This window comes from Tympanuchus pallidicinctus, unplaced genomic scaffold (assembly GCF_026119805.1).
Source record: "Tympanuchus pallidicinctus isolate F22 unplaced genomic scaffold, pur_lepc_1.0 scaffold1, whole genome shotgun sequence".
In the NCBI taxonomy this organism is placed as follows: Eukaryota; Metazoa; Chordata; class Aves; order Galliformes; family Phasianidae; genus Tympanuchus; species Tympanuchus pallidicinctus.
In genome coordinates this window covers 67,064,340-67,089,689 of record NW_026294618.1, presented here as the reverse complement: position 1 = coordinate 67,089,689, position 25,350 = coordinate 67,064,340, and the positions used below count along the sequence as shown (strand labels likewise).

The 25,350-nt window shown below is 43.9% G+C and overlaps 1 protein-coding gene across 1 annotated transcript in view; it reads left to right on the top strand.

Annotated features, from left to right (window-relative positions):
* Positions 1-18,125: 18,125 nt before the first annotated feature.
* Positions 18,126-25,350, top strand: part of PDE10A (phosphodiesterase 10A) — a 338,995-nt gene continuing 331,770 nt past the window's right edge. The window contains exon 1 of the mRNA XM_052671583.1: positions 18,126-18,456. Coding sequence (XP_052527543.1) covers positions 18,366-18,456 — 91 coding nt within the window. The 5' untranslated portion in view covers positions 18,126-18,365. The remainder of the gene's footprint in view (positions 18,457-25,350) is intronic.

Sequence of the window (25,350 nt, the reverse complement as noted above, 5' to 3'; positions counted from 1 at the left end):
CTCCTAAGTCCTAGCTAAGTAGCTGTCTTTTCCATGACTGTTGTGATCCCAAGGTGAATACTTCCTGAGAAGATGCTATAGGTCATAGACTTAGGAAAATTGGAGCTAGTTCAGAATTGAGTTTCTTAATTGAAGCATCTGAATTGCTGCCGTGGTGCTCCAGATCAGGAGGAATGTGAGCCTAGTACATACAATACTACTTATTAATTTCTCTCAATTGTAACTCCATCTTTGAGGTTTATTGCAATAAAAATAATAAAGCTGTTTTGGGAAAATTTATATACTTAAAGGTTTTCCATGTGTGAGTCTGAATGCTGTTATTATATACAGCATGAGAGAACTTCCTTAATTTTTCTAGAGCCTTTTGTGTGGAATCCTCCATTGATAGTGCCATTCTTAAAGTGATTCAGCAAAGTATCTGTCAGTTCCACTGCCTTGAGTCAAAGCAGTGGTAGAACACACGTTCTTTTGTTTCCGTGTGCCTTGCCCCTATTACTGTGCTGCTATGCTAGACTAAGCTTAAGTACTCTTAATTATCACTGCAATACAGTGGGTACAGGAATAAGCAGAGCTACCATGGCCTCAAGTCAGGTGATGAAGATTTATATACAGCACACTAGACTTTGGACTGTGCATGGGAAAGTCATGTAACAAATTCAAGACAAGCATATCTTGACTGACTAGACCAGAATTTTCTATAAAACCATTTTTTTTTTTTCCTCATGTAGGGGAAAAATGGATGGCAGGCTTGTGCCTGTAAGTCAAACATAACTTTTTTTTTCCTTTAGCACACTTTGCCCCAGACGGAAGAAATAATCTATAGTGTTTTTAGTCTCCTCCTTTTCAATGAATGAATGGTCAAGACTGTTCCAGGTTCAACCACAATTAACTTCAGTGATATGGGATTATGCTGGTCCATTTAGTTTCTCTCAGGTTTGGTGGGCTGCCAACAGAACTACGGCAATTCAAGTGTTCCTTACAAGTAAGACTTGAACTTAAAAATCATACATTCATTTATCTTTTTAACTGGCAAATCACACAGTTGTTTACAGTGGCACTAGTAAATAGAATGGTGGGAATCCTCCATGGAGTTTCACTAGACAACTTTCTGAAAATATATTCTTCAGTTTCTCTTTGCCCTTATAGTTGGAGGAGGTAGGTGGCTCAAATTTTCTGAGTAAACTTTAGTCCTTGTGCTTGCATTTACCTTCCAGAATAATGACCTTCATTGGTAGCTCATCTCATAATTTCTTCTTGATAAATTTGGCCCTAATTAAAAGTGTTAAGCCTCATTTATAATGTAATGAATACACTCAATCTTAGAAGCTAAGTACTCCCAGACTGCTCTCAGATGGGAGGAGGCATGTGAAAATCCCACATATTGGAGGCACAAGCCAGAAAGTACTGGTCAAGCACTGGATTAAAGACCAAATAAGAAGGTAGATCTCATTTGGCTCTGCTGTAACTTTTAGGCAGACATAAGGAGGGAAGGAAGAGAACAGCTGCTAAATTGACATCCCCAGAGACTGAAGTCTTTCATCTAGAGGTGGATGCTGCAGTACAAGCTTCCTTGATTGGCATGCTGTCACAAGGACACCCTCAAACTCATTCTCAAGGGAGCCTTCTAAAGTAATGTACTGCACCTACACCTGTGACCTTGCTTTTTATGTTGTTGGACATGACTGTAAACTCAATAACTTCTGGGTTTTGTGTGTCTTCCTTAGTTTGAACTATGGACCTGATGCAGCTCTGCATGGTACTTGTTTCTGACATAGGTATGGGCTCATGACTTGGAACACAAGCTACTTTATCTACTGAAAAATAACATTGCAAATTTCTATTATCTGATATCATCTGATATCATCTGATGTCATCAAGGCAAAGAAAAAGGACTTCTCTGAAGATTTGATATGCATTACTGTTTGGTACACATTAGTGTTTGAGCTTAGGCCAATATTTTTATTATCCTCCTTTTGTCTTGCTGTCTTAAATCTCCTATTTCATTCTACACGTATGTCATTATCTGAATACTCACATCCACAGTCACGAGGATAATTTTGTTGTGGTTAGATAGTTATAATAGTATAATCCCTATACGTTTTAATGCAAAACCTGTCCAAAGCTTTCCAGTTCATGTCTTTTGGAAGAGTACAGACGCAGACTTATGTGATCTTTGTTTATTAGGTGATGGTGGGGTGGAGGGGGAGGGGGAAGCCCGCAAAAAAAAAGCAAAAAAACAGCTGGGCTCCGACTGTGATTTTGGATATTTCGCCATCTGTAGAATCAGAATTTGAGTGTAGAAAGCCTGGCTGCTGCCTCAGCTAGCATGTGCATACATTTTATGTGTGCTGAGTGCAGATGTAAGTCAAAGCTGAAAGGAGAATCCAAAACTGAAGGTGCATGTGATATTTTGAAGCCCCCAAGAACATGTGCAGCAAGTCTCATTCGGCAGGTTCTGGTTCATTGATCGAAACATAAAAGCATATCTGCAGAGTGGGGCATCATGCATCTTGCTTGGCCTTGCTTCATGGGATTGCATGGGCATCATGTTGTGTGGAATCTCACCTGGCTGATGAGGCTGTGCTTTTGCTAGACCTCTGGAGTTGTAGAGGCAGGTTAGAACTGTCTCTGGTTATGCTGGGAGACTGTGCAGCAGTAACAACATGCTGCCCATATTTAGATTTTCTAATCAGGGATGGGATGCAGCCTGAACGATAGCTATCAGGCTTATTCACAGCATCTCCACCAGCACATTTCAATCCTCTTCAGTTCTAGATCAAGGAAGCAAACGCATTGTTTCTTGTGGCAATTCGCACATCCAAAACTGCTTTTTTAAGATGGTGTAACCAAAACTACAAAAATAAAAAGCTCTTCTAAGAAATCAAACTTAAGAAATCAAAGGAAATGAACTTTTGTTCAGGAAAGTTTCAGAGAGAACAAGAGGAAATGTAAACAGTACATATAATTTATTCTCCATCCCAGCTTTAAATTCCCCCTTGAGCATGGAAGGGTCTGTTAGCTTTTTTTCTAAGAAGTAGATTTCTATACGTTCTCTCTAGAGCTCAGATTTCTTGATTCATAGGTGCTATGTTGGTAGAAAGAAGGCAGCTAGATGTCTCCACTCCACTGCAGTTCTCACCAGATTTTGTATGGATATTTATTTCTTAGTTTCAATTCTGTTTTTGCCCTAATCCAGAAGAAGAGAGGGAGGACTGCACCAAACTGTAGTTAAGGCACCCCATAATTTGTTGTTTTCCCTCTTCTGCTATAAAAATCAGTCTTTTGTCCAACAACATATAGCCTCTGTGTATTACAAAGGCACTGCATGATTTGTTAGTTATTTTTAATATCTACATGTAAACCAGATGGATGCAAATATATGCAAAACAGGAATCTGAACTTTGCTCAGGTGAAAGCACACCTAAGAGATCTAAGCGTAATTTAATGTATACTCACAGTTCACCAGTTCCCCAGATGTGAGGTGTTCAAATTTAAGTCTGTTAGGATGATTGACTGACTTATGCAATAGTGAAGGCTAGAGAACTAATCTGCAGCAATATTACAATCTCTGGAATAATATCCAACAATTTTTGAGTTAAAAGCTCCAGACAGAGTGATTCGTGTACTGTGCAAGCCATTGCAGTGGTTTGTTAGTTGCTGTAAGAAACAGATGTGCTTGTTTAGCTTCATTTTTCAGCCACTGGATCCCAGTAAGATTCTCTAATGTGCTATATTTAATAGTTAAATCAGTGTCACATGGAAGTGAATACAGAAGCCTGTCACCTCAAGACGGTTATCTTTCAGTATGTAATTTTATACATAATATATATGACATATATACATATGAAATACTGTTTATGAAGCCTTCTGGCTGTTTCTACAAAACTTCTTACTAGTACTGATCATGTTGTTCTCCCTTAATTTGTGTAGTTATTGTCTCCTAAACCACTACAGTTGTGCTTGTTGTGATATAGTAACTATTCATACATGTTCTTAATGGCAAATTAGAGGGAATACCAGCTGGATCAGCTTACAGTGAGAAAGAGGTAGGCTAAATCCTTTTTTTTTTTTTCCATTTCCTGTAGTCTCTACCCACTCGCATAACAATAACCATACTTCTGGTGGCACGTAATAATTGGGGATCCTGGGTTTGTTCCTTTGCTTTTCCACACTCTTCCCCTAGGATCAGTGCCAAGCTGAATGACCAATGGCCATATCCTGTTTCTATCTTTCCCTCCCCCCTTCAATATTGGCACAATAGTAACTTTTTGCTAGTAATCTGGAACATCCAATTGACTTTCCATTGACTTCAGTACATTTTGGATCAGGTCTTAAAATGAACATCTGGTTGCAAATTCATTAGCCAAGGCCTAGCAGGACAGTTTCCGCAAACCAAATGACTTCAGACTTTTTTGCTTTAATACTCTTTGAATATCTTGGAATAAAAACTAAAATAATAATAATAAAAAAAAAGAAGGTGGTCTCAGGAAAGGTAACACAGGTAACATAACACAGTAGTGATGTGAGTGTGGCATTGATAACGTCCTCACCTGCTGTTCTCTGATCCTGCTATTTCCTCTTTAGAAGTATAGCTCAACATATTTCTGGCTACACTGCCCAATACACAGGATTTACAGCTCAGCTGAGCTAATGTTGGTATTGGAAGGTTATCTTCATAATTTCTCCTATTCCTTTTCCGTTAAGTCAAGAAATCGTGCTGCATTTTGTAAAATGGTTCCAGGTTCTCGGTAGGTGCTAGGATGAGAATTCCCCTGCTCTCCCTCAGCCAACAGGTTAGCAGCAGGCATTGGCACCATCATTTTTATGTAACAGTTGAGTCTGCTTTTAGAACTTGGAAAGGATCTAAAAGGTATTTTAGGCTTTGAGGGCTCATTTAATCTTTAAAGAAGATATTCAATTTTCTAGAACTCCAAATAAAAGAGTCAACCTCAGCTATGTATGTTTTGTATTTATTACTGCAGATATACAGGCATATAAAACTAGGAAAAGTAAAACCTCGCCCACTTCATCTACTCTGTTTTAATTTGCCTCCAGTAGTTTACATAAGCAGGAAAATACATAGGGACATGGGGGAAAATAAGTTTCTAAAGAGATTGCATTAATCTGTATATATAAATAAATCCCAGTGCACATTAAGAAAGGCAAATTTGATAGTTCATTTAGCAAAGGCATCAGTGCCTGTAGATACAGAATTTTTACAGCTCTGCTGGATTCCAATCTTTAAAAGTTTTTCCCCATAAATTCATAAATGTTATTCTGATCCTTTTTGTTGCCTTCTCAATTTAATCAGTTTAGTGTATATGCAGATTATCTAGATCTCTCCTAGTGTGGATTTTTCTGACTAGCAGTGCATTTATAGTTAAACAAGTAAGGCATTTGGACTGTAGTCATTTTGATTTATAGCAGCAGGAACAAAGCGAGAGAGTACAGACGTCAGTGCTGCTGCTGCTGATCTGGCAACAGAGACTTCCTAATGTACAAATTACGTCTTTCACCACACAATTCCCTCTCTACCCTAACTAGAGACAGGGAGGCATGGTTATTTAATGCAGTGTGTGCAGTCTTACACAAAGGTGTATGTGCAGTACCGAACGGGTTTTATATTCCTCATTTCAGGCACTGACTGTATTTCACTGTCGCTTTTTCATTTTTCAATGAATTTTCCATCATGGAAAATATGCAGTAGTTGAGTTTTCTTGTCTCTCCTAGGGAGAACAGTCAGGTGTGAGTTAAAGCCACTTGTGGAGGTGCCTGTGGTACTGTCCTGATGCAGGGATCTGTCCCCAAGAAACTGCAGGGAAACTTAATAATTCCTTGTATATGGACACCATGATGTTTTATCTGCACATGGCCTGCAGAGCATTTTAACAAGGCTCTGAATGTTGTGCTCGGTTCCCTGGACTACGAAGTGGTAGCAAGACTATTTTGAAAAGTGGTGGTGAATGCAGGTGATGGAACAAAGCAGAACTCCAGTGATCTCCTTTCACAGCTGGGATTTCAAATTCTAAGGCTGAACTATGACTGTCTATGCCTACCTCTACTCTGTACACAGAGGTCCAGGCAGTTTTCTTTTTCAAATGGCACAAAGTATTTCACTAACCAAGACCTAGTCTCTGCTCAGCTGGGTAAAACAGAATCTTCTGGCAGTCACTGCATCCAGGGACCAGGCATCACACTGCTCTGCTTAATAGGTGGCTGCATTTCATTAGTGGCTGAAGTGATTCCTGTGCATATAGCACCACAGCCTGTGTATCTGCTAAGCCTTTAAAGCACTTTGGGATGAAAATAGCTCAATGCAAAATAATGGTCTCAATTTAGCACTGCAATCTGCAGCCAAAGACTTGGAGTGACTCCCAAAGCAGAGTAAAGATTGACTTGTTTCAAACCTTCTTCTCTGAAGACAGATCCAGTAAGTGCAGCTCTGTGTTCTGTGCAAGGGCAGGGAGCTACCCTGCATCCATTAGGCGGGCACCGCTCCCCTCTGGTGCACTGACAGGAAGGAGAGACTATTTCTGAACAGACAGCAGGCCAGTTCCCAATCTGTGGGCATTGTTCCTCCTTCAGTATCATATGGCACATACTGGCAATGGGTGCACTCACTCTCACAAGGTCAGCTTTTAATGGGAGGAGATAAACTGTAAAGTCACTGCTATTAATATGTACGTGTGCGTGCTTTTTGTCCTGTCTCCCACTGATTGTGCTTGGGTACCAATGGCTGCATCATTTATGACACACAATCAAATTGTAAGGTAGGTTTTGTTTCCGTGGAATAAGAGTAAGCCTGTGGCTCTTCACTTGTGCTGCAGCTGGACAGGTTGCTGAGCTGCTCAGGTGCCAGGGTTACTTCTGACACAGCCAGCCAGGAGCCTGGTCAGCTCCTGAAAAACCTCTGCGGTATTGTGGTACGTCTCAGGGATATTTATGATGGACAATCCCCACTCATATAGTTCAGTAAAATATACCTTAACAAGGAGGTAATGTAAATGCAGCTTTATGAGTAACTTGGGTATTAAAATGCGTAAGCACATTCCTGTTGGATCCCTATTGCCATCCAGCATTGTTTTCAAGATACCAGGTTTATATTTTCCTTTTTTTTTCTGTGCAAAAAGAATGCAAATAACACGTTTCAAAAGCGCAGTGAAGCCCTTGCTGTGTATAAGTTATTCAGCTGTGAGTCTCTTTTTTCCTCTTCAAAAATCTGGTTTGTGGTATAATTGCTTACCCTTTTTAAGACTTTTTTTTTTTTTTTTTTTTTTTTTTTTTTTTTTTTTTTTTTTGAGATAAATTGGTTATTCAAAGTAGTTGGTGCTACAGAACTAAACTGCCTTAGAAACTCTCACTTCTGTCCTTGGCCGGGGGGGAAAAAAAAAAGCTGTAATGCAGTTGTTAATACAGCCAATCCTGAGCTTTGGGGGAGCAGGGGTAGGTGCGGCTGGGAGGATGTGAAAATGGCTACGGGGCTTGTGAAGCACCAGGCTCATATACAGTACGAATTAATGCAGTCCATAGAATGCTCTGATTTATTCCACTGGTGCCTGACCTTGAAAGACTTTAATCTACTGGGGATGTGTGGGGCAGTGGCAGCTTCTTTGGGGCTGCCTGCATGGTGGTAGCAAGGAGGTGCAGGGTCTGCTCCAGCTGCTTGGTGCCACCATGGATTCCCATCCAGGCGGGCAGCGCTGCATCAGCAGCACACAGCAGCTTCAGAACAGCTTGGCACTGCAACAGTTAAGCTGCATCAAAATGGGGCAGGGTTTGGCCAGAGCAGATCTGTGTGCTCTGCCAGCCAAGCCCAGTGACGCTTGAATTTGCTGATTCCCATTGACTTTAATAGGAGTGGGATATTGTCTTCTCTGCCTAGCTGTGCACAGATACCTCCTCAAGTAGGGTGAGGCCTGACCCCACAAAAATCCAGGGAGCTTTGCTACCACATACTCCCAAGGAAAATAAAAGGGGTGGAAGGAGAGCTCTGGCAACAAATGTAAATAAGTAGCCTTGGGTTTCAATGTGTCCTCCAGCCTTCCCTCACGCCTTGCTGAGCAGGGCAGCACCCCAGGCTCGGGGCTGGGTTATGTGTACAGCCGAGGGCATGCACAGAGCAACCATTTTATAAACCTTCAGAGCCCAGGGCCTGGAGATTCGTGGGGAGGGGGGAAGTGGAAGAGGAGAGATTACAGTGTGCATGATGTTGAAATGCTGAACAAGGTTATTAAAAAGGTATATGGATGGTGCTGATGTACTGGGGGAGAGGGACATCTGCCACCATGTAGCAAGCTGGAAGCAGGCAGTGTGCAGCAGAGGGCTCCGGACACTGCCTGCAGCCCCCTCAGCACCTGAGGAAACCTGCTTACGTGTGAGATGGGGCATTTGCAGCTTGAAAATGAGAGGGGGAAGAAACAGCAGTAAATGTTGTCAAAAATTATTATTTTAAACAAAAGTGTGTTGGGGGAGGAGGGAAAGGGGGGCACACAAAGGAACCGTTAGCAGCAGTGTGCCAGCAGCACCAGCCTGACGGCCTGATTTATAAGCGGGATCATAAAAATCCCATTAGGCGTCTCATTGAGAAAAAATAAAAAATAAAAAAATAAAAAAAAAAAGGAGAAAGGAGGAGGCGGCGGGGGGTGGGGAGCGCAGAGCCCCGGTGCGTGTCACTGAGGCAGCATTGACGCAGGCAGCTCTGACGGCAGCAGCCGCCGCGGCGGGGACGGCGCGAGGCTGAATGGGAGCGGCGGGCGCGCGCGCGGCTGTTGAAGCGGGGGAGGGGGCGCCCCGTCCGATCGCCGTGCACGCGCACCGCCCCCTTCCCGCCCCCGTTGGAGCTGCGCTCATTGCCGTGCCGAGCACGGAGCGGCGGGAGGGCGAGGCGGTGCCCCCTGCTCACCTCAGCGATGGGGGCGAGAGCCGCCCCCCCCGACCGCTCTCCCGCCGTGCGTGAGTGCGAGGGCACGTGTCCTTGCCGCTGTGCTGCGGGAGCGCCCGGCTCTGTTGGCTGATGGGTCGCTGCGGCATCCGCATGAATGGAGCAGAGCGCTGCGGATGGTAGCGTAGGCTCCGTGGCGGCGTTACAACTTAGGAGAGCTGTGCGCCAGTGAGGGCGTCCAGCCTGGCCCCTCGGTGTGGATCTCACAGCTCATAGCAAGTGTGGGGACTGCTGCCTCGGGGAAGAAATTCAGCTCTCCTGTGGATATCTCAGCATTCCCCCCTCCCTTTTTTTTTTTTTTTTTTTTTTTGTTGTTATTGTTGTTTCCATCTCCTCCCCTCCCCCCCCCCCCCCACCCCCCCGTAGCTTTCCTAAGATGCAATACAGTTGCATTGCTGATAGTGCAAACGCTCAGGGTTCGCTTGTCTTTGCAGCTGACCTCTGAGCCTTAAAGATGAACAGGAATCCCATTCAGGGGCTTTTGTCTACAGCCGCAGTGTAAGCCGTCAACACCTGAAGTCTTTCCACAACGTGCTAAAAAGGCAGTCACTAATTTCTTTGCTGTGCCTCACTGCCTTTGGTGTTCCAACCTCTGTTAAGCAGCACTGGAAATACCTTCTTGCCTGACTTGTATGACTGATGTTGTGCTGTTCCCAAATGGTACTTAGAAAGAGCCTCATATTTTGGGATCAGTCTGGTAACTTCAGCACGACAAATTTTGTTTGTTTGCTTGTTTGTTTTTGTTTTGTTTTTCAAAAAGATAGCGCAGGAAAGGTTATTTCCTTTCTGTTGGGTAGGGTAATTGAAGGAAAGCAAAGATGTGAGGCCCCAAGTGAAGAACCACAGGTAGACGTGGTGCAGAGTGCTGCAGTCCTGAAATGGAAAGAAGGCTGTAGTGGCTGTGCCTGAGCTACTGCCAAGTCATGCAGCACATCTTTTCCTTTTTTTCAAGTAGGCAGAGCATTTTTAGGAGCACACAGGAACCCATGTCATCTGCTTGTCTTCTCACATCCACATGTATACGTCAGGGGCTCTTTCGCTCAAAGCAGTAGACTAATGCTGGTAGATAGGAAGGAGGGAGCTCTCTCTCCTGTGAAGACAGGCTGAGGCAGCTGGGCTTGTTCAGCCTGCAGAAGGGAAGGCTGGGGGTGACCTAATTGCAGCCTTTCCGTCAGGGGAGTCAACTCTTTGAAAGGGTAGACAATAGCAGGACAAGGGGAAATGGTTTTAAGTTGAAGGAGGGAAGATTTAGGTTGGACATCAGGGGGAAGTTCTTTAGTATGAGAGTGGGGAGGTGCTGGAACAGGCTGCCCAGAGAGGTTGTAGATACCCCATCCCTGGAAGTGTTCAAACCCAGGCTAGATGTGGCCCTGGGAAGCCTACTCTAGTATTAGATAGGGAGATTGGTGGCCCTGCATGCAGCAGGGGTTGGGGGCTTGATGATTCCTTCCAACCCTGGCCATTCTATGATTCTGTGATTCTGTAAGGAGATAAAAACCAGGTTGCTCAGCTCCAGTTAGTCTCTTCTCATATGTATTAGACCACAGTTAACAGAGCAGCTTAGGCTCAAAAGGTATGAGCCAGATTCTTCCTTCTCTCACCCTAGTTTTATACTTTTTAGGAGTGAGTGTGGGTACTCGTGCTCTGTACTTGCATAAACAAAAGGAGAAACCAGTGTTGTTCAATCAAAATACATGCTGAAAGGAAAATTCATCTCTATATACAAATAGTTTTAGGTACTCCTTTAACATTTCTATGTATTTTTGTACACTACAGTTACATTTAGTGTGTAGTTTGTTTTTTGTTGCCAAATATGTTCAAATGGAAACCTCAAAAAACTAATTAAGATCCAAAATAGTAAGGGTAGACAACTTGCTGCAGAATAGAAATAGGAGTTGTACTTGTTTCTGACAGAACTCAATTTTCTCGTGGGTTCCTTAAGTAAAGGGTTAAAGTCATCGGAAGTATAGAATGGAGCATATCTGGCAGAAACATGCAGACAAAATTGATTTTTTTCAATAGAAAATTGCGAAGAAACAAAAATGCTCTAGATTGGACACTGTGGCAGGGGTCTAAAAGACTATGAGCCACCAGAATGGTTAAGAAGATGCAGCTTGAGAACGGGATGAAAGCTGCAGGAAAAGTGAAACCATGTGATTTACTACTGAAATTATCCAGTTAGACTGAAATATCACCCTGCTGCCACCTTTTTACAATCTCAGATGAAGGCTTTTTACTGAAAGTGAAGGAGAACCTGATTTTCAGTTGAATTTGAGAGTTTTTACTCCAGCTAAACTTGTTGCTCAAAATGCTAGAATTGGAGAAACGCCAAGGTAGGCTGTGTGCTGTGAAACGTGCAGGCCGTAGGAAGGAGGGAGACAACATAGCTTTATAAACCACCTTCATACCTCTGTGGTAAAGCGTGGCCCCCAGTAAAGCTCAGCAGGCCCAGGTGTCCCCTGGTGACTTGCTGTGCAGTAGAGACTGTGATCTAGAGAGGACTCTCTAATAGAAAGGGCCTCAACAGTAAATTGAACAAACAAGTCTTGGATTACTGGAAGAAATCGTCATAGCAAATGCTAGACACAAAGCCCAGAGTGGGAGTGTTTGAGGACAAGCGATCTTTGCAGCCTTTTTTTCTCCTGTTACAGCCCTTTTGGTTACTTAATGTACCACAAATTATTTTTAAAGCATGTAGTTTCACGTACCCCTCTTCCTCAGTACTGACCTTCTAATGCTGGACTAGCGATTAAGTACCTAAAACTCTGCAAGCGGAATGACCCTGTGTCTTTCACAAAACATCATAGTTAATGGTTTATCACACACTGATGCCACGGACATTGATAAGGCAGTTTCCTGCTTTCTCATCTGTGTGATTCTGGATTTTACATCCTGACAGCAAGGGTGCTAGGAAATTTCTGCCATAGGAGTAGAGGAGAAAGTAGGAATAGAGATAGGGAATGAGGAGAAAGATCTGCAGAATGTATGTTGTTGCCACTGGAATCACAGAACCAGTGGAAGATGGAGGGGGATGGGTAGGGAGAAGTACTCCTCTCCAGCTTAAGCAGTAACTGCTACCCTGACCACTTCCATCCTTCCCAGCAGGGACTTATATGAAAATCTAGTCATCAAATTCATAGTTCTAAACATTGGTTGTCTTAAACTGCAAAAATCAGCCACCATATTCTCACAATTAAAAATGCTACAATGCAAGTAGTATCTCTTGATAGAATACCATAATTATGGTTTATGAGGAGATGTGGATCAAGACTTGGCCATACGTGTTGAACAAGTATAAGGTATTTGTATAAAATTGGATAAAATAACTTTTTTTTTCAAGGTAAAAATAGACAGTTCCCTCTAACTTATAAGTGCAAATTCAGCAAAACCTCTTTAGATTCATGTACCAATCTTCATCTCTTCTTTTAAAATACAAAATGAATGTCATGAAGTTCGAGTACACATTTCATGTTGAAAGAATGTTTTGGGTTTTTTTTTTCAGAGACATTTTATTTTGAAACTGACCTCATACCATCTTCCCAGCAGTGCTGAATTTCATATGGAACTTAAAAGCATCTTTCACCCCTCTCTTTTGCATTGTTAAGTTACAAGATCAAAAAAGTGGTCATTTATGTAGCATAAGAAATTGGGAACTGTCTCAGTCTTGCAAGTTTTCTTTGTGCTATGTGTCAACTTGTATGTAATGTCAGTACAGTCGGGTTACTTGATCATTATTACCTTACAGATTAGCTTGTGGGGTGGAAAAGTGACAGATATGTTGGTATGTTCTGGGTTTTGTTTTTGAATTGATAAAGTGGATGATGCAGAAGAGTGTGCAAGACGTTTGAGTTCTGAACCTGCACAAAAGTCTCATTGAAGCCTTGCTTAAATCTCTTAGAGGAACATACCATGATCTTCAGTCACATCAAGTAGTACCTTACAGTGCAGGCGTTCCCACTGAAAGCAGTAGAACTAGCCAGGGATTAAGGCAGTAATAAATGTGAGTAAAGACAGTAGAACATACTCGTCACCTCTTTGCTGCTGTTTCCCAATTTATAAAATGAAGATAATAAAATTTACCAACTGTTCTGGGTGTTGTAAGGATACATTAGTTCATGCTAGCAAATCACTTTGAAGACAAAAACAAATGCTATATAAATGCTAAGTATTCTGTCAAGATGTGCAGGAGTGTATTCACAGTACAGGGACATGAACCAAAATAAGTGCTTTGAGTTGAGAGAGGGCTTTATTGATACAGATGTTTACAGTATCTGAAGTGCTGCTGCATAAGTCAGCTCCCAAAGAAAAAAATACAAGCTGTTCAGAAGAAGTGTTAGTATAGCACTGCATGAAAAAGAATTGATTCTCTCATTGTGCTGCTTGTTAAGTATTAGTAAATATCTCAAGGTTGAATAATTCCGGGCTGAGTTGGTTGTGTGAGAAAAACAGTAAGAGAAGGCAAACTTGCACTGTGAGACCTCTAGGTCTTAAGACTTCTGTGTTTGGGTGTTTGCTGAGTTTGCACAATATATATTGTACAGAACCAGATTTGCCTTAACCAGCACTATTTCTTCTGCAAACTTCTGTTTTTATATCCCTTTCAAATTCAGACAGACTAGTCACTGAAAACTATCACAAATGGTTCTTTGTGAACATGATTGACATGCTAGGCTGGCAGTGCCTTAAAAAATAAAGCAAAAAGTGTTTGCAAACTGAGTTATATTTGTTGAAGGTGTTTTGCCTGATGATTTCAGTTATTGACTCGTGTAAGGCAAATACCTAGTCCAAATCTGTAAGCCTGAAAGTGCTTCAGGTCTGTCTCATAGTGCAACTGTGTTTAGTAGGGCCTTAACTACAAGTCATAAGGCCTGGCTCTGGAATCCCAATTGTGGGCTTCTCTAGAGCCCGATGAATGCAACACCAGGGATTTCTATTTACCTTCCCAAGTCTTAGGTCAGGGTCTTATTCTCTTCTGATGGAAAGACTTGAGATTTAGTGCATTAAATGCCACTTGCTTCAGTTAGGTGACATAAGCAGTCCTTTGCCCAATCTACAAAAAGAGAACAGTTTCACATCATCCTATCCAAAGGAAGCTACCAAAGTCACTGAAAGCTGATAGCATTTAAATGAGAAAGTGCATAGAAATTAATTACTTTTCAGAGCATGAAAAATGAAGTAATAAGAGAGCTCTCAGTACCTTACTGTACTTTTTTCCTTAAGGCCTGAGGGGTAGCTAATCAGAGTGCCAGGCAGAGAAGGAAGGCAGGATTCACATGGAGCTAGGAGTGAGAAGCAGTAGAATTCTTATATAAAAAGATAAGCAATTAATGGTGATACAGATTAAAAAAAAAAAAAAAGTGCAAAGAACCTTTGTGAATTATTTTAGACCTGTTATCACCAGCCCAAAAACTTTCTACAACCACATCAGCAGCATGCTGCCTTCTCCCATTCATCTTCTGAGACTGTCCCAGAGAGTTTTGATGTGCAGAGTCAGTTCTAGACTGAGAGTGAAGAAAGCCATTCTTGTTATACAACATGGAAACTGGCACTGCCTTTTTATCTTCCTCCTTCTTTCCTATTGTGCATCATAGTTTAACTTACGGAGAAGAGAGCTCCTTGGAACAGCCCAAATTTTGTTGCATGTATTGGGAAGAAGTTAAACAAAAAGAGTGCTGGGGAATAATGGAAAGCTTTTCTTCCACAAGACCAAATCAGATGGAATAGTATGTCACAGGGAGTGGAAGCATGACTTGGTATGGCCTCAGAGACTGTTGTTTATGGAATTATCCTGTTCAATGATCTGCTCTGTATTTCCACTCCTAATTTCCATCATTTCCCAATAAAAACATGATCTGCCAGCATGACAGTAACTTAGTGGAAACACTTGTGTCAAGGCAGATCTCAGTGGGAACTTCCTAAACCACAAAAGTGGCATAGTGCAATGTCTTATACTGTGTAGAGTATCAATCTCTACATGCTGGCTAGGTGATATTTGTATATAAATGTAGTATTTAAAAGGAAACATGTAATAGCATAGGATTGTACCTAAAACTTGGCAAATATATTCAGTTCTGTTTTGTGTAAGTTTTTAGGGCATCTCACTGAAGGGAAGGGATGTGCTACTAGGTCCTGAAAGCCTCCACGATTCATTCACAAAAATAAGCATCTTACTATCTAAGAAAGCATCTCCCGCTGATGGTTTGAAAGCTTCCTCCTTTGTTTTGCAGCCACATTACCAAAGCCTTGTGTGGGAGATAACAGATACATCAAAGGCCATCATGAATGCCAAATTTAACATCCATAGAGACAGAGTGGTTACACATCCTCTCTCTGCTTGGCACTGCTTTCTGTCTTTCCCTTCTCACCAAGATAAACTTAAAGAAAAGAAAGGAGTCAGCACCTTGTGAGTGTTCCCAGCAGACACTGAACCTGACTCAGGCTTGTAGTGATAGCACTTACATCACCCGTATGTAAAACTGTTCCAGCAAGGAGCTGACTGAATGGTTTGGGCAACTGGCCACTTAATGCACGCAGTCATTTGGAGGCCAAACTAGCCGCATCCCAGACTGGAAGGCTGCTGAAAGGAAAGTGAGGAGCTGGGAGTGCAGTGAGAGGACAGAAAGCAGCATATATGGAGCCTCTCCAAAAAAAAAAAAAAACCCAACCCCGAAAAAACCCAACCCAAACGGGCCCGACCGCACTAGAGGCTCGGTATTGAGTTTCTCCTCGTCCAGCTCAAAACCAGCAGGAAGGCGGCTTTGGGTTCCCCTCAGGATGAGCACCGCACACCGCACGCTGCGGCTCCGCCGGAGATCCCCACAGCCGCGCATCGCGCACCGCACCCCGCCCACCCGCGCGGCGTCCCGCTGCCAGCACGCGGCGGCCCCAGCTCCCCTCGGCCCTCCCTCCGGGGGCGGCGCGGGGGAGGCGGGCGCACGGGAGCCGGAGCGCGCGGCAGAGGCGCCGCTCCCCCCGCGGCGGCGGGGCTGGGCGCGCTGCCCGCCGCGGGAACGCGGAGCGGTGCCGGCGTGCCCGCTGCCGAGCGGGAGCCGCGTGCCGCCGACCCCGAGCCTACTGAGTGCCCGGGCCGTCATCTCTGGGACGGCGCTTGGTGGGGGGGGAGAGGGTTGGCGACACACGGGCACCTCATCAGCTCTCCCCATATACGGGTAAAAACGGGGCAGCGGGAGCGTGACCCCGCGTGGGAAGGAGCCGGCTGCTTCGAGTCGGCTTTTATTTCTCTTCTTCTTTGTAAGCACCTTCCGATGCTATAAATAAATAAATAAATAACCCCCCAAATAAATAAATAAGCAAACAAACAAACAGATCCCTGCAGGCTATACGGCAAGAAATTGCTACTTCAGCCCTAGCTGTGCACCGGGAACACTTCAGCGTGTACACGGTCCTAAATACGTTTGGAAATATGAGATTGGGGGGGGGGGGGGGGGGGGTTGGAGAGCGGGGGGAGGGCACTTTTTCCCGGCTTTCATCAGTGCCTGCTTGGAGAGAGACAGAAATAATTAAGGGAAAAAAAAATCATCCCACCCCTTCCCCCCCCCCGCGCACTCCCCCCACCCACCGAGCAATCATAATACACTGAAATTTCCCAAAGTCTCGTCAGCTGCAAAAAATAAATGTTTCTGGAGCTGGAGGATCATGTTGCAGAAGCGTGTGACTGAGAGACCTAGATTCCTTTCCCTGCTCCCCCGTCTCTTTCCTTAGGTGATTTTTAGCATTTATTATTTGTTTTGGGAGGGGAAAAGTCCTCCTCGCTTCAGTCTCTTGCTAGAGGTCCAGACTGCTTACGTCTGAGCGCCCCTTATCATTTCAGTGAATGGCAATTGCAGCCTTGGTGCTGTTATAGCAATGAAGCTACAGACGTCATTGCCTCCTGTTGGACGTGAGATGTGTCCAAGCATCAGCCCCTTCTGCTTAAGAAAAACTCTTTAACTTCCATGCAGCCGGCAGGCAGGCTTTCCTAAGATCCTGTGGACCCAGTACTGCATTGATACCGTTATATATTTTTATTTATATATGCATATACATATACACAGGTGTACGTGTGTATGTGTGTTTGTATGTATGCATATAGAGAGCCAGAAATAGCTAATTTAAAGCCTCTGCTGCACAGCGAGCTTCTCTAAAATTTCCTGTTCGTCAGAGTAGCTCTGCATCGTTCTGTTAAATACAGCCAGGCGAGAAAGCCATCATCCATCAATTTCGGGTACCAAGGACGACCTGTTGAACACCTTGCTCTCCGACCCCCGGGAAGATGCTGGGCTGCCGGAGCACGGAAGAGCCAGGACTGTGCCCCGAACTTCACCCGCTCGGCAGCCGCTGTTCCTTAGCCATTTCCCCTCTCCTCCCCCGCCTCTTTGCCTCCCGGACTGAGAATCTGCTCTTTAAAGTTGATCTGACGGGGAAAGCAGAGACGAGCTTGTGCATAGTTCGCAGGGTAAGTTGTGTCCTTCCCTCCGCCCCCCCACCGCGAAAACTACCCGCTAGCGAGCCTCGAGACCCGCCAGGACGGGGACAGGTGGCGGGGGGGGGGGAGGGACGGGAGCCCCGGGGACGGCGGCGCACCTCGCTGCCGGCACCGAAAGGGTTACCGAGGGACCGAGCCGCCCGCCTGACTGCGGGGCTACCGACTCCGCGGCGGAGTTTGCGATGCCCGAGTTGTTCGTGAACGTTCCCAGCCGGTCTCCGCCGCTCCCGCAGGTGCAGGGCTGGCTGCTCACCGCGCCCCGGCCCTCCGCTGCCGGCCTTCGCCTTCGCCCTCGCCCTCGCCCGACCGCCGCGGCCACGGGGAGCCCCGGCTGCCGGCTCCCTACGCACATGACCCCTGCAGGGAGCCGAGCCTCCCTGCACCTGCAGGCGCTTGTTATCCCTCCTCCTCGGCTCCCGGATTTCTTTTTAATTCACTCGTCCTTCCCAACCCCCCCCCCCCATCCATTCAGCTTTTACCTTTTTTTTTTTCCTCCTCCTTTTCTTTTTTTAACCAGAAGGAATCCCAACAGGGGAAAATAATATCAGTCAGCTCCCTCCCCCCTCACTCCCTCCCCCCAATAAAAAAAAGCACCACCCGTTAACATTTGGCAAAACAACAGAGGATGTCGCCTCTCCGATTTTCACCGGCACACATTCAGATGAGCGAGCGAGGAAGGGGGGGGGACCCAGGCAGCCCCTCTAGACGTGGGGCTGCATTGATGGGATTGTGATTTGTAGGATTTCTCCACTTAGTCCCTGCCTCCTACTTGCTCTCCAGCCACTCCAAAGTCTCTTCCCCTCTCTTTAAGCAGCGATTTCTTTCAATCTCTCTCTCTCCCTTCCCGTGTCTCTCTCTCACACTCTCCCTCTCTCTCCACATACACTCATCTCCCCGGAGAGAGAGAGAGGAGAAACTCCACTCCCAAACACCGACCAGATGTCGAAGAAACGCAAAGCCCTGGAGGGTGGCGGAGCCCAGCTCCCCCCCGAGGACCCCAGAGCCTGTTTTGGGGCCGGCGAGGAGCAAGGTAGGGCGGCGGAGGCCTGCAGGTGGCCGGGCGGTGGGCAGCCGGGAGCCTCCCGTGGCCCAGAAATGCTGGGCGCCTAGGCCAGCCTGCTGCCTCGAAGGGCTGGCATCAGCAGGGCTGCAACCCTTACCCACGCTGACCTCTGAGAGGGGTGAGGGGAAGGGAAGAGGAAGGGGCAAGATGGGGAGCTGAGGGAGCGGCGGGGCTGCTGGCGGTCAAGGCTGCCCTCCCGCTGCTGTTTGTCACCAGCGTTGGTATTGCCTCATTGATCTGCTGCTCATCTAAATCTCTGCTTACAGGGCATTCTGAGCTTGGGCAGCCAGCGATCTGTAGGCACCTATATATACGTTGTGATTTTGCGTGGGTCTGATTTCCTTTGGTGAGCCCTCATCCCTGGTGCGATGTCGGTTGCGTCATGTTGAGACTTCACATGCTGCACTTGCAGCGCACTTTGCAGCCAGCTGAAGTTGGTTTTTCCATAGCCTTGGTGCTCTGCTGCAATTTCTGAGCTCCAAGAATTTGTGGTAGAAAAGCTGCTCGGTACTTTTTGACAAGATAATATCAATGTGGAAGCCTGGTGGTGTAAAATCAGCTATGCACACAAGTGTGAGGGAGTTCTGCAGCCAAATTCCTTGTTGTTCAGCCGGCCCTGTGGTTCCTGTCCTTTGTGTATGTTTTGACCAAGCGGGCCCAGATGAACTAAGCTGAGCCTCGGTGCTCTGGGGTTGTGGCTGTATTGCAGAGGAGAGAGGAAAATGCCGATTGAATTCAGAACAGTGTTTCAGGCTGTTGCAAGTGGCTCTGGAGTCTATGGTGGGATCTGATGGGGCATGTGTTGGGTTCAGATGGCAATCTAAATGTGTCTCTTTTCTGTCTGTGTGTTCAGAAATACCATGCTTATGTCCGGCAGGTGTAAAGCTGGGCAGAGAGCAGACAGGGATGGAATGACTGTGTTCTCCATCATGGAGTCAGTGGCCCTTTTTGTGAGGGAGGTGAGGGATCATAGTGCCACAAGTCACCCAGATCATGGAATTCACTCACAACCATGGATGTTTTTGCTTTCTGCAATGAAATGTCTTCAGTACAGTGACTGGTGTGCTCTTTTGGTTACATTAGAAAGAAGCACTTCTAGTGATTCACCATCACTTTCTGAAGATATCGGTTAGGGTATATGTGGTTGTTGGTTTTAAATTGCTTGGCTCTCCAACAAGAAATTAAGATTCTTGTTCCTATTTTCTTATCGTTTGACTGCTTAAGACCAATCTTGATATTTGAGGGATGTTTTCAGATGCTGTGAAAGACTTTATTTGCATGACAACATTCGATGTTTTTTTTGCAATGTGGAATTTTGCTGTTACTAACCTGGAAAATCTTACCTCTTCGTCGGCAATAGATGAGGTTAAACACAGGAGTGGCATTCAGCAGAGATCTGGAAGTTGGCTATATATTACATGTAATTTTAATTTAAATGTCTGCCATTAGTGAGTGCAGGACACCTGACAGATTATTTTGATGTAGAGGTCTGTGTCTGGTTTTTTTTGTTGTTGTTTTTTGATTTTTAAATTATGATTTTTTTTTTTTTTTAACTCTACAATAGTATTTCCTATAACACTTCTGGTTATGTAACAAGAAACAGAAAACAAATTTAACTTTAAAATACGACTTTGATTTCAATGCACACAGAACAAATGAAATGGAAATTGAAAAAAAATATTTAGTAAAGCATTGATGTGTGATATGAAGAAAGTAAATAGGGTATCATTTTCCTTATAAGGGGGGCACAACATGTTTTGTAAATCAAACTGATTGAAAACCTGTTCTGTACCTGGGTAATCCAGGCTTATGTAGTCTTTGGCACAGTAAATGGTGAAATTTAATTTGAGATTTAATGTTTTTATTTCTGAGCTCAAAATTATTTCTATGAACTTTTCTTCTGTGTATTTTTTTCCCTGCTATTTCACAGGAAGGAATGTTGCTTGTTAATTGCGTTGTCTGTGTGGCTATGTAACTGTAGAAACCATTAAGGGTGTGCAGTGTATCACAATGTTGTAGTGAGTGTGTTTGTGTGTGAGATGGTGGATGTGAAGCTTTCTTAAGGCATGAGATGTACAGGTAATTTTTTGGATTAATCTGAATTATTTCACTATATAGCACTGTGTTCTTGCAGTTGGTTTGCTACCTCTGTAGAGAGGCACACTTCCTAGTTTGGAGTGAGAGTGTGTAATATTTGCCTAGAAGTATGGAAAAGCCATGTAACTGCTGGGTTTTAGCATTAAAACGTGTGTGCGTTGGGAGCAGGGAGGCGGGGAAGGGGAAATGGGCATTAGTAAACGAAGGGAAGAAAAATAGAGAGCTCAGATTTCTGGAGGCTGCCAAATCCTGTATTCCTGCAGAAGTTGAACGCAGAAGCTCTGCTGTCCTCAGCTAATGAGGTGACTTCTTCCAGTGACAGACGTGTGTGAGAGAGAGGGCCTGGATCCGGGTCTGCCATCTTATGTCTGTGCTCCGCCTGGTCAGTTAAGGGCGCACACTGCCAACAAGGAAATCGTTGTTTCTTTTGAGGGTCTGCATTTCTGTTTTTAAACCTTAAGAGGCTGCACGCTAATTTTTAGCTGCTCCAGCCTCAGTTGGGTATGTGGCCAACTGAAGTGTGTGCTTGCAGAGTTTCATTCAGCTCTTGTTTATCCTCAGTTGGCAAAGCTGTGGGTGGACAGACATGATGTAGGCCACGATACAGATTCTTTTGAACTCCTCTGGTGTGGTTTTGTTTTTATTTAAAGTATTTTGTGAAGGACTCAGTAGTAAACTCTTCTGGTATAACAGGGTGTGATCCAATGGGTGCTAAATATTTCAAGCCTTCCTGGGGATGGAGGGAGGAAAGGAATGAGACTGCTTAGCATCCCCCAGCTTCTCAATACTGAGAGCCTGAGCCTGTGTATCTTACTCACTGCACTTCACTGTGTCACCTTATTTAGAGGTGAAGTCATATCTGTGGTCTGTAGAGATAGTGGCATTTCCAGGGAGAATTTAGTTTTTATGTGGGCTGAATTGCCACTGAGAGGTGTCCCTTTGTTTGTAATGACCATGCATGGAGTCTATGGTAACTGTACTAACTGTACTTGTTTCCTTGTACCAGTCTAAATTACAGAATTTCCAGCAAAGTGGATAAGGTCTAACCAGTGAAACCATGCATGGTCATTTGGTGTGTTTGTGTCATCATATCGGTGATATTCAGCATTGAGAAGGTAGGATTCATCTATTGAAATATGGCTCTTTGGATTCCTTTTTATTGTCAGGAAGCACAACATTTCTAGAGTAATTCATCTATTCTTAAAGTGGAAATCTACGTTCAGTCAGCAGAATCACATCTGAGAAGTGCTGTTTTTTGAATACAAAGGCAGTCCAAGCATCTCACATAGATGTAGACAGATGTAGTTCAGCAGACGACTCCTGCCTGTTGACCAATTCTTTCTGATTTCGGTGCCAGCTGAATGACAAAGATGTTTTTCAGCTGCATTTGAAGCAGAGGGCTTCCCTCTTGCAATAAGCCACTTGCTCAAAATACCAGTGGGGGGGAAAATATATATATATATATATATAATATCTCTGCATGGGAACTACTGAATCATGGCCTGAACCTCTGATTGATCACCTGAGGTGAGCAATGAGTCAGCCATGGGAGCACAGGTGAAGGTAATTCACCTGTACTGCTGGAAGGAGTGGAGCCTGGCTCCACCTCTCCTAGACCCGTTTAAGAGCTGACAACGAGTAGGGAAGGATCTCTTCTGGAGATCCACTTTGTTGGAGTTTTGTAAGTGAGCCCAGGTTATGGATAAGCAACCTATCTTTTCTGCTTTGGTGTAATAACTGTGTAGCCAAGCTTTCTGGTATACTTCATGACTATAACATCTGTGCATTCATTGATTGTACAGTATCAAAGGAAGAATCTCATTTTCTGTGAATCCTTGTTTTCTATGAATGTTCTGAAAGCTGCTCTGGAAGATGCAAAAATGGGTAGTGTTGATTCAAGACCCAACAAAATGTGGACTCATCTCAGAACCAAATTCAGCATGACATTGTGACTAAATCATACAGTAATGCTGCTCGCCATTATCCTGCAGTTTCTGGATGTAGAAAGGAGAATACAATATTTTTGGATATTTTCTTGCAGATGTTTTTAAAAGTATGATGGATTCAGGGAAGGAAAAGCCTCTAAATTCTCACTGGGCTGCTCTTTCTGAATTTGGATTGCGTATGAGGATAACTAAATTCATTTCTCCTTCCATCTCTCACGTGGTTCAGGTTTTGATAGCAGTGAATGGTCTCAATTGTCGTAAATGTGAGTCATAGTTGAGGCTCTTCTGTACTCCTTGAAACCAGTCTCTTAAGAGGAAACTATTGCAAAACTCTTCTCGAAGTGAAGCTGAGCTCCTATGAGCACCTCTGCCCAGGTGTAACTTTTAATATGTTATTCTTTGAATTCAGTGTGTTCAGCCAGATGTGTAAATGTTAATCGTGTACATAAAGAAGCGTTTGCAAGGTCTCAGATACTATTAAGAAAAGTCCTGTTGAGAGTCACTTTCACACAAAGGATACTTCCCTAGTAATTACTTGGGGGAGCAGTTAGTATTCTCTAACTAATTCTAGGTGATCTGTGTGAGTACTTAATGTTCATGTTTGTTTTGAATTTTGTCTGGAATGAAGCTATTGATTATTTATTCAGTCTTAATTTGGGATCATCAGGCTTAGAAGTTTTAGTTCTCTTTTTTTATTCAAGTCTTGCATTGACATAATGGAAATAAAAATTGAACCCAAATGCTTCACTGCAATTCTTCCCTAACCCCCATACTCTGTCTTCATCAATACAGTTACAGTCTTTACTCTATTTGTGGTTTTATCATAGATGGGACTATTAGAATTCCTCTGAGCTCTGCATGCTCTTGTTCTTCTCATCTCTGTGAAAAGCAAAGCAGTTCTTCCCTTGTGAATGCAATTTGAGGCTTCATTTTCTCTTGTATTTCTCCATGCTCTGTGTTCTGGTCACTCTGCTTTCCATTTGCTTCTGATCCATGAAATAAACAAGCCCAATATATCTCTGTGTACCATTCTGGAAGGTCTGTCTACTTGGAGCTGAAGCATTTAGCAACAGAAGCTTATGCATTTGTGAGGTCATGGATAAGAGAAGGGATTTATTGTACAGATTATTATTATTTTTTTGGTGCCAATATTGTAATACACAGAAGGAAAAAAAAATTGAAATCACTTTGACTTTATTTAGGAAAAAAAAAAAAGAAAAAAAAAAGGGGGGGAGGGAGGGCAGGCAAAACAAATGTAACAAGGGCTTTATTAAGGGGAAGAAAACTCATGCTTTTCGAAGCTGATTGGCTCAACGGTTACTGATAGTTTCTTGTGTTAATTTTGATTTTTCATCTCTTTGTCCTGAGACAGTCAAGGATTTGCCTTCCAGATGCTGTAGAAGGATAGATGGGGTCTGACTTACAGTTTCAGATGATCAAATGCAACATGCTGAAAGCAAAGACAGTTTTACAAACCCACTTCAAAGAATGTGCAGCTGCAAAATGAGAGTGGTGGAAAGATGTTAAGCTAAGGAAAACTCGAAGTGGTTGGAAAGAGAGAGCAAGGACAAGTTATATATGCTGTGAAATAACACTGTAAGCCCTAGGAAAAAAGAAGTATCTACTTCATTCTGTTGCTGACTTGCCTTCCTGTCCACTATTTCTTAAAAGTTGTTGAGAAACTTTTGTTTCCATTTGCATTTGTTTCAGAAAGATGTATGCCTAGGTGTTAGTTTTTGAACACTGCAGTAAGTAAAATACAAAGGCTCATGTTTCAGCATTTTTCTGAACTGGTGTTTCTGTGTGGGAGAGGGCATGTTCTGTCCAGCAATACACTGTTGCATAGCACAGCTCCATCTTCAGGTGCTTCTAGCAAGAAGTGAGGTCACTATCTACATTGTAGCAGGGGAAAAAAAAAAAAAAAAAAAAAAGCTATTCTGACTGACATCACCAGGCAGAGCCATAGGGAAAATGGCGATATTGTAACTACTTGACACAGTTGCTTTGGTTGGAAAGCGTGACTCTGGGTGAATTCCTGGCTTGCCTAAAAAGAGATTTATCCAAAGGTTTAAAAAAATGGGGATGACTTTTTCATTCATAGTGGACATTTGATATTTTGACTGTTGGTCAAGGAGCATGTACGGTAATTCTATAAAACTGCCTAGTGAGTCAGGAACTGGAATTTCAGAGAAGTCTCCTGAGTGTATGAGTGACTTGAGAATGGGATGTCAATTAAATAACCAGTTTCCTGGAAAATTGTCACTTGAAGCTTTTCAAGAGCTTAAGACAGACTGCTTACAACTCCATGAAGCTGTAGGATAATTCCCCAGTCCCCAGTGATCCAGTGATACTCCAGTCTCCCAGTATTAGCCCTAGTTAGCAAGTACAGTTAAAGGCAGTGAAGTGACACAGTTGGCTGAATCCATGCCTGCTGGTTGCTGTCTCCCTGCCCTGGTCAGTGGAGAGGGAGCAGCATAGGAAAAGGTCTTTGAGGGAGCTGTCTCACTGACTGCATGGGGACTGGGCCTGATCTTTGCAGAGCCAAGCCCTCGTCTGACATCTGCTGCTCCCTTGGTTTGCAGTGGTGCTGCCTGGGTAATAGAGGCCGTGGTTGACAAAGAAGGGCTCTTGACTTAGAATACATTCTAAAACTTGCAGAAAAAGCTGAATAGCAGCAGCATTCATAAAGGTAACAGGATAAAAAAGAAAGTGAGATTGAAAATATGTGTGGCTAATCTTTTAGATATGTTGATGTAAAAAGCTAGCAGCTTTCCTTTGATTTCTGGTAGAATGAAAATCTATATGAATCTCCCTGGAT